Source organism: Maniola jurtina, chromosome 8 (assembly GCF_905333055.1).
Source record: "Maniola jurtina chromosome 8, ilManJurt1.1, whole genome shotgun sequence".
Taxonomy (NCBI): domain Eukaryota; kingdom Metazoa; phylum Arthropoda; class Insecta; order Lepidoptera; family Nymphalidae; genus Maniola; species Maniola jurtina.
In genome coordinates, this window is record NC_060036.1 from 10,519,390 (window position 1) to 10,529,753 (window position 10,364).

At 34.8% G+C, this 10,364-nt stretch overlaps 1 protein-coding gene across 2 annotated transcripts in view; it reads right to left on the minus strand.

Moving 5' to 3' along the window:
* The window catches only part of LOC123867863, a 94,118-nt gene that overhangs the window by 33,725 nt on the left and 50,029 nt on the right, over positions 1-10,364 (minus strand). For both annotated transcript variants that reach the window (XM_045910162.1, XM_045910170.1), the window contains one exon: positions 9,185-9,277. In XM_045910162.1, coding sequence (XP_045766118.1) covers positions 9,185-9,277 — 93 coding nt within the window. The remainder of the gene's footprint in view (positions 1-9,184; positions 9,278-10,364) is intronic.

Sequence of the window (10,364 nt, forward strand, 5' to 3'; positions counted from 1 at the left end):
GATAATATCCTGGAAGCACTTAGGTTACTTTTTATCTCGGAAAATCAAAGAGTTCCCTCGGTATTTCGAATAACCTAAATCCACACGGGCGAAGTCGCGGGTATTTTCTAATTTTCACCCTATGTAATACAAAAAGCTGTTGGTTGTCCTGATAAAATAAAATAAATAATTAGGTAGTTACGTAAAATAGCTGTACTTTGCCATAAAATATAACCACAGCGCCTTCAGTCGTGTGTCAGATGGCAATGACATCTGCGATTATGAGCGACGTGTGCGCAGACCACATAAAGCCATCGTGCGGCATGCAATGTTGTATTGTGTAATTGTTTAAAACACTTTCGAGTGTCAAGGTTTCATTTTTTCTGCAGTTTTTGTGAGTCATCTAACATATTCCCAGATTTAAACCTTTATTGACGGGTAACAAAAAAAATTGTTAATGTAATTACTACATCGTAGGCGGCTTTGCTCTCGTATGAATTCCGTAAAATTAGGCCTTATTCTTTGTCTAAGTTACATTGTAAAGGGAACCTCTGTTCAAAATTTCGGCTTCTGTAAGTTCTAGGTCCAAGAGTTTGAGCTGGGCGTTGATTAGGTTAGTACGTCTTTTTACATATTAGTCAGCTTAGGTTTATACCGACCATATTCAGCCTTCATGCAATTATGTTAATGATGATAGTAGATAATTAAGTATGGAGGTCGTAATTCGTTAATACCTAGGTAATACAGATAGGAACCATAATAATATAGTAATATCAATAAGATACACATGAATTAAAAGGTGCAGTTATTATTATCTTCATAATATATAAGTCTACGTATTAGCTTACAAAACGAATGATCTTCGTGATCACCTATAATAAAATGTTAATATTACCTGCAAATAGCAATAGTGTATTTAACAATTATAAAGGTGCATTCAAGATGTTATTATAAATAAATAAATAGGTAAGATATGCCTTTGCTGTACAAAAATAAGTAGTAGGTAGGTAATACATACCATAAAAATTATTTGGGTATAATATCGACACTGACATGTGCGCTTATAATCATGACTGATAATCACATACCTAATATAGATAAGCAGAAGCTCATTTGATTGCATGTAAAACCACATAAAATTACAATAAAAACTATAAAAGCAACCCACTGCTTGCCCACGCGACGAGCTGAGTAAAAATGGAAGCGATTAAGATTTGTATTAATCAAGTGAAAACGTTACGTAACGTAAACGATACGTTAACGTTAAAATACGGCGTAAATGCGTGGAGGCGATGACACGTGGCGCCGGCTAGTCGGATTCTAGTGACCAGTTAATAAGCTTATGACGTACTATATCGGAATCAAATGAATGATTTATAGGTACTGAACTTACTTGATAATTATTGTTAGGTAAGGAATATAAACTTAGTTAATCGGCTTGGGTTACAACTTGAGTATAACTTAGGTTTACGTAAGTTACAAACAGTAGGTAGGTAAATAAGTATGTAATACAGTACTTACTAAGCCTGAATTGGAGTTTTTATTCTATTCAGTGATGTAGATTTTAGAATAATAATACCTGTAGGCCTAAATTTAATTTAGAAAATAAATTCATGGAAAACTGAGCAAAATTACTAGGAGTTCAATAAATTTCGGTGAATTTCTTTGAAAGTTTGGGCCGGGTGGCTCGCGCTATTTTTCATTTTCTGCCCAACATAAAAATACGTAATATTTGCTGCAACTATTGAAGTATTATAATGTTTTTGTAATCTAGTAAATAACATGATAAATCATTTACATATTATACATTTTCAATTATTTCGTGACATTTTTTAAATAAAAATTTTAAGAAACTTAGGAGACGGCTATATTTTATTAGTTAGCCTTAATAAAATAGCTCAATGAGCGTTTACATAATAAATTAATATACTAACAAGTTGATTTAGTCCATTGCAATATTAACGATTAACATAGGTTGTATCGGGGCTTTCAATTAATCGGTCACTAATTTGGTGGGTGGAAAACCTTGCGACTGGGGTGATGTGGGAGTTAAGTGGCAATTACGAACCTCTTATTTTCTTTGTTTTCACTTCTGATGTGTTATTTATGCAAATAATATAGTGAAAACAACAGATGCGACCAGATCAATGGGTTCTAATGAATAATTAGGTAGGTGCTACTGCAATATGTCGACGGATTTTATCTACTAAATAGTAGACCAGTAATTCCGAGCAAAAATTTTGCGGGATGCCATTCATTTTTGTTGCTAACTTGATATCCAGCCAGTGCCGGCTAGGGCGTACCTAGTAGGTACCTAGTAACCCAGTTTTACGATAGTAGGTAGGTACGACAGAATTAGGAATAATATAAAGACGTAGGTACCTACACAACTACCAAGTCGTTTAAAAAATGCTACAGTTTTGAGGATATTACCATGTATCTTCTGTAATTCATCATCATTATGATGACAAACCATGGCCGGCCCACTACTGAGACCAGGTCTCCTCACAGACTGAGAAGTGTTTAGGCGATAAACCAGCATGCTGATTGGCAAACTACCACACCATTGAAAACATTATAGAGAACTCTCTAGCCCGCAGCTTCTCTTACGATGTTTTGTTTCACCGTTAAAGCTATAGTGATATTTAATTGCACATTAACGCACATAACTGCGAACAGTTCAAGCCCGGGATCGAACTCCAGAATCCTTTCCCCCTTTGAATAGGCAGTCGACTCTTAACTCTTAACCACCAGTCTATGACAGCGTCTTTTGTAATTACTCGACTGAAATTAATTCAAAAGCTTCATATGTATAGCTATCTACTAAACTCTATAGTGTAGAGTGCCCGACGTAAACGAGAAGTAAAACCGGTCCTGCAGCTGCGCGTGCGCTGCTCAGTGGACAACCGCGTTGGCGTATCTTGTATTATCTACCAATATTTTGTGGGGCTTGCATCGGTCAAGGGTATTAGTGTTTCGTGACTGAGCTATACCTAAAACTCGTAGGTACCTACTTACATGCAATATAGAAAGCTCTTCGGTCATTTGGCAAACCCGGATTCGCCCATATAGAATTTTGTAAGTCGGTGAGGGTCATTTCCAAAATCCTGAAACGCCTACCTTCTTCTTTATTTTTGACCGAATGTCCAAATGGGTACGAATTTTCATGTGAAAGGTACCTATGAATGCAAAAAATAATTTCAACCCCTATTTAACCCCCAGTTCAGTCAATCAGTCAGGACAAGTTTTTCTATATGTATACATTGGGAATAAAACTCTGCACCTACTATTACAGTTACCAGCTTAATCCTGAATTCTTTGATTATTAGGTATTTCATATAAGCTTGAGTTGAAGAACCTAACGTATTAGACTGGTAAGCACTAAGCACCTACCTATCTGTATAGCTATTAGCTACCGGCCGATCTATTATTTATAATGGTTTATGCCGCCAATGAAAACAATTCAAGGTTGACAGCCGATTTCATTTGCCCCTCACTATTGTGATACAGTAAATACCGAGCAAGAACCTAGGTGTAGGCGTCATCTTAAATGTTTCAATTAGCATCAGTAATTAGAGGTGACTACGATTCAAGTAGGTATCAAAGTAGTTATGGAAGCTTTAATAGGGAGAAAAACGACATTATTGTTGTGATAATAATACTTATTACTATATAAGGATATGCGTATTATCCGTATGTGGAAATAGGTACTTCTCAATAAGTTCGGCCAATTTCGCCTCGAAGCCTGTCGGCATAGAGTTTTTTTTTTGTTTCGTATGCTATACCATTTTTAACTGTAGGTATATGTCGCAGTGAAATGGCATAAGGCGGGAGTTAGTCAACTTCCTTTTAATGATAGGGCTAACGCCCGGGAGATGTTAAAACGACTGCTGCCAGGCACATGAATATTTATGTTCTAATTTAATTTAATCTTAGTAGGATATAGGTCTTAAAAATCCAGTAGGAACCCTTTGATTTTGCGAGACATATACTCGTAGTACTAGTCCGTCTCCTGGAACCAAGCAATCATGCTTATCGGTTAAATGGAGCCGTGAAAATGCAACAGACAGACGCACGCATTTGTAATATTAGTACTGAATGAGTTTTCTATCAAACGTACAGTCCGTAATACAATAAACCTATTAGATAATCCTCGTATCCTCCATCCGTAATACCTATTAGGTAGGTTCTCGCGTGATCCGAGAACATAAAGCGCGTACCACACTAAATCAAATTGTGAATAACCGGATCGAAGCATTCCTCGTCCGTACAAAACCAAGTGAAAAACTATCATTGTCTTTGTACACGCACGATGAAAATTGTAAGATTATATTTTTGTAGAAGTCTTGTAGTACCTAAATAATTTTTCCTACCTTCACATTTATCACAAATTCGACATTTCCATTGAAAATTGCATGGAATCGGATATTATATAGAGGTTAATTTAAAATGTTGACATATGCCATGTATATACCTTTCAATGCATATACCTATAACACAACACAACATGACGTCATAAAGCTCAAGGCACATTGCCGCAGAAGAGAGACAGAGAGAGAATGTTACAAAACAAATGAAACGTTTTCCACATTCAATAAAACAATCTCCACATGCAAGTAGTAGGTACATTTTTTTATTGTGGAAACAGCGATTATGCTCATGATAAAAATAATGATAATTTTATACTACATAGATTATGTAAAATTCAGAATGAAACACTGTAATGAAACTGCATTCATACATAAGTGCACAACAAGTAATTACAACAAATTAATGCATATTTTCATGCATAATCTACCTACTATACATATTTGAACATCTAAGTCCAGCTACCGGCAACTACTCCGCTCAGTTTACCGAAGGCACTCCGATCTGAATCGGAAAGTATACTGTCTGAATTCAATCCTACTTCATACTATCCTGATCCATAGCTTTTTTTCTAATTCTGGTAGGATCGGTGTATAAGAGCCCTTAAAGTAGCTTATACCACTCTCCCGTTCTTTGACTATATCCATGCAAAAAGCACGTCGCGTCGGTTAGTTGCTACGTTGCGACGTGATTGAAGGACAAACCAACAAACAAACACACTTTCGCATTTATAATCTGGCAGGTGAATTTGTTACTTGCTAGCTAAATTTTGTTCCAGCATGTTTTTTTTGTGATAAATAACTTGCCCATAAGGTAGATACGATTACGAGTCTGAAATACATTTTTTTATGGACAGTTATGTGCGTTTACCTATATTTCGATAAAATAGGTAAACCAATGATTGGTTCAGTGATAGATATTGCGCGGTGCAATAGCACCGTAATTGGCTGGCCCAGTTTGAATGCGACTTCGAGCACGTACAGCCACGACACACTTCCAGGAACGTGCCTAATTATTATCTAATTCTTGCTACAACCAAATTTTATTTGAATGAAACTTTGAATAATTACATCTATTTATTTCTTTGCAGTTCAATAGTTTTGACAACCTATCTGGTGCGCGGTTAGCATTGGTAGGCTTAGGTACACCCTTACGAAAGCTCACTCACATAGTTCACTCTGTCATTATAATCCTTAAAATTGATACGCAAATTCATACAACTTATTTTATAAGAATACAAGAATCAAGAATGAACATACCTCTAAGCCTATTCGTAGGTATGTGTAGGTACATGATGTTTATAATCAATTTATGCAAGATTGTAACTGCAACATAGGTACTCGTACAATAATGCCAATACTTGAATGTATTAGGTATTTTAATATATCATAGCGATTGTCCATGGTAACAACATACAATATATGACAATGAAAATATGATGTAAATAAATAATGTAAAGGTACCTACATAAAATTTGTATTTATCTCCATACACATTCTTATAGTATTATGGGAACCATACCATACACATATCAAAATAATAACATTGACATTTAAACATATAGGAGTGGATATAAACATAATTATTATTATATTTATTTTGAAGTCTTGATGCAAAAAAAATTACGAGATATTTTACCGCGCCCGATAGAATTATCCTGGCTGTTCAACGCGGTAATGTAATACAGTCAGTATTCTTCACCGATTCACAAGTAAGTAGGTAAGTAGATTCACAATCCACTTGTGGATAGGCACCGTATGATTAGGTTATGTCAGCTGGGTATACCTAATATCGATTGGCGGGCGAGCCACATAAGCACAGGACATAAGCTTGCGTTAAAGTTTACGATGGTTTTACTTGTAGTACGTCGACTCATAAACCCGCGGTCTTGTGATGATCCACCAACGAATCATCAAAACTACATAAAGCGCGCATGTTAACCAGGCGCTTTACTATGGTATAGCAATTTTTTTTTTAATTTACTTGGCAATCTTTTGGTAAAGTGCAACTTGGATACTGCGTAATAAGTATATTGTAATACGATGCTGTGTGTCCATGCCTGTGGTTATTTTCGCGCACTTCGGTAACTTAAGAGGTCAAGCACTCCATAATATACTTACGAGTAGGTATCTAGTTACTCCTTAAGTTACCGACATGAAACGTGTACAACTACAGCTACACGTTTCATGCCATTTTCGAGATAAGTACAAAATATTTATCAACTTAATTTAAAAAGTATTGTTACATTTTAGAAATCATCTTTGTTTTGGCAACAATGTGAATCGAACCTTATGATCAAAATAAATGCTGATTGGCTGTTTCTTGTTATTTTTGTAAGCTATGTACCTATTAAACGAAGGTAAGTAGTGTGCATACGGTATAAACTTAAAATCTATACCGTATTAAAATAACAAGAAGGGTCTTAATAACTTTCTACGGTATGCATAATCATTAATCAATAATCACAATGAAGCAATAATCTGTTGTTACCTACTCTACGTTCGCTCAAATCACTAAACTCGAGGACAAAAGTTCTACGAACTCATCTAAAGTCATACAAACAACTTGACGACTTCCAACTACAGTTTATTGTAAGAAGTCCGCACTAGTACAGTCAGCAAAACTTCGATAGTATCCATTTTAATTCTTATTCCAAACGAATAAGACTTATTTCACTTAATCAATGAGAAAAATAAAAAAGCTCATCGTGGATTTTGAGTACAATAAGTGTAACTAATTTACATTTTACAGTACCTTTTGACAGTGGATTGATTTTACATCAAGCCTGCATGGTTGAAACCTTGTGCGAAACGTTATATTATGGTGTTATTAAATTATTTATTTATCTTGAAATTAAAATGTCGAATGATGACGAGATGATGGCAACAATAATCTAACTCCGGAAACTATTAACAGTGTTACGGATACAGTTCAAATGATAAACAAAGTGATCCTATAAAGGTTCCGTTTTTCCTTTTGAGGTACGGAACCCTAAAAATTAATTATTACTACAACTTGATTAGATAACACCAAAGTAATAGGTGGTAGTAGGTACATGATATTATGACACTATAGATGACACACGCGACTTCATTTACGAGAATTTAGGCTATTCAAAACCTCGTAGAAGCTCTTTGTTTTTGCGGGATAAATTAACTTTAAATTTTGTCATTTTCTTCTACGGTCTGTCTAAAATTAGTGGGCGTGGGCCTGTAAGGTGAGCCTAAAATGGCTCTTACTCTATGGCTATATTCCTATCTATATATTATCTTATTCTACCTTCAATTTATGTAATGCAGACAATGTTTTCTCATAGACAACATTAAAAATAGTTCCAAAGACTTTAAAACAAAGCCACAAAGTCCATAGACAAAGGCTCATAAACTCAAGGTAAAGGCCCGACTGCATGATAGAGCTGGATAGCGAAATCACGACGTCGGTCGTAATATCTACGAACCAGTTCTTGAGCCTGAAATAATTTGCTTTGATATATTCCTGCGGTGAAGCTATTTTAAGCGATGTCGCGTAAGAATATAACGACTTTTGAGAAATAGTGTCTCATGCAGTTATGTTTAGCACACTACAAGGCTCTAGCGCTATTATGGAGATCTGAATATGAATGATAGTATACCAGAAGTATACATGTTTATACTAGAATAGAAGGAGTTCAACGCTTAAGATCCAATAATAACAATTAAGAAACAACCGTAGGACAAAAATTACTCGTAAGTATGGAGGGCCTAGGTAGGTACTACATCTATATCTTTTAAACCTATTCTTAGTTATTTATTAACTTTTCTAACTTTTGAACGAAAGCAATTTATAGCTCTTAAAACTATTGTTTCTTACCCACTCTTGTCATACTTTTGGAGCAAATCCATAAAGCAATTTAAACACGATCCACTCTACCGTTTTTAGCGTTCGGAAAAAACGAATACGGCAATAATTTCGAAAGCGCCTACGTCTTTTCATCTTTTAGTAGAACAAATCGCTACTGAGGATCTAATTTAGATGTTCTTTGAACGTGATGTACATACACGAAGAAAACAACATCCTTTTATTGTAAAAAACCGCGAAGTCATTTCAGTTTTACGTCCGAGACGTGTCGAAAGTTGGGGCCCAAAGATTTGAGGTCAAATGAGGTACTGAACTGTTCATTGTTCACGAAAAGGTCACGTCTGATTGGCCACTCGCGCCGTGCAAGACTAAACGAACCATTTTTTTTATAAATTATAATCTAACTTTTAAAGAATTGGCTGAAGCTAGTTTTTATCATGTTTTTTTACTCTATGTATATTTGTGTAAAGATACTAACTTATTCCTGTAATGATTTATAAAATAGTTTACTAAATAATAGCTGTATTATTTATCAAACTTTTAGTTACGATTCTTCTAGCTTCTAAAACGACTTCATTCCCGAGCCTCAAAAAAATTACACAAACTCTCAATTTTGTCCAATGGCGTATGACCGTGATAGCAAACCTATAACTTGCGTTACACAGGGTGAAAACGATATAGTAGGGTATGACAAATGTAGAGGCGCTGATAAATTGCTGATAAAAAGCTGCTTAGATATTATTGAGTAAACTTAAGGTATTAAAAGTTTATTTTAGTTACAAAATTAATGTCGAACAGGTAAAATTTTCCACCCTTGTATATGACAGTCATATTCATACGCCACATTCCTGGTTTCGCTACAAAAATGGTGCTAGTAATTTTATGTCAGATTAACGTTTCTTTCTTACCAGTTACTTACACAGAAATTCTCATGGATGGCCCTATGTAGAAAACAGATACAATAAACGTTTTGCAACTAATACTCGTAATTTAGACTTACCTTTAAAGCGCAAAAAATACACGAAGGTCCAAGACAAGCGTGGCCAGTGAGCTCGCGAAAACTGCGCCGGAATATATCCAGATGCCAGAGCACCTGCAACAACACACGACTAATATTACACCTTGAATATAACAGATACAAATTATCTATCCTTAGAACGCCTACATATGTCGACTACATAATATGTATTAGCCTTTTCAGTAAGTACCTATTATTCAAAATGAATACCGCTTACAAAAGCAATTACTATGTATTCTGTAAGTTAAATAATATTTAACGGTTATGAATATTAATAACTGGCTTTCCCAATATAAAACAAATGTGTAGACTATACTAATTATATTATCAAGAAACGCACTGATCAGCTAAATTATTGCATAATCATGATACAGTTTTCAAGCTACTATTACTAGTTCATTATAATACACACAAAATTGAATACTAGTATCTAAATTATTAATATTAAGACCATAATTTAGTATATAATCCCTTAAGAGACTTGTTAAATAAGTATAATTTAGCAATTCATATGTGAATAATTTCTAATACATACTGGTTTTCTATAAAATCGGGTCAATGCTATCCATAATAATAAAATTATAAAATTGGAAACAGTTCTCTACGTATCAAAATATTTAAGTAGGTAATCTAATAAAATATAACATTGTCAGTTTCACCGAAATCCTTTGCTGTGATAGCAAGTAATAAAACATCGAAACAACCTCCGAGAATTCACGATATTATTTAGTTCGTTAATTTTATCACTGATGTTCGAAAAATATTTAAAACTTGACTCGATGCGATGATCCGATAGTCCAATGTGCATATTGGCTCCGCATGCAAAAAAGTCAATTTCTCTGTGTTCTGAACGATTTTATAATTGAGTAGCTGATGCCCGCGACTTCGTTCGCGTGGATGTAAGTTTTTAAAAATCCCGTGGGAACTCTATGATTTTCTGGGATAAAATTTAGCCTATGTGCTAATCCAGGGTATAATCTATTTCCATTCTGAATTTCAGACAAATCCGTCCAGTAGTTTTTGAATGAAGGAGTAACAAACATACTCACACACATACACACAAACTTTCGCCTTTATAATATTAGTGTTAAGTGTGATTTTGAGTGTTTACAAGCTGTTATTTTCCACATCATTCTCACGGTTTCTGCATTCTTTACCAAAT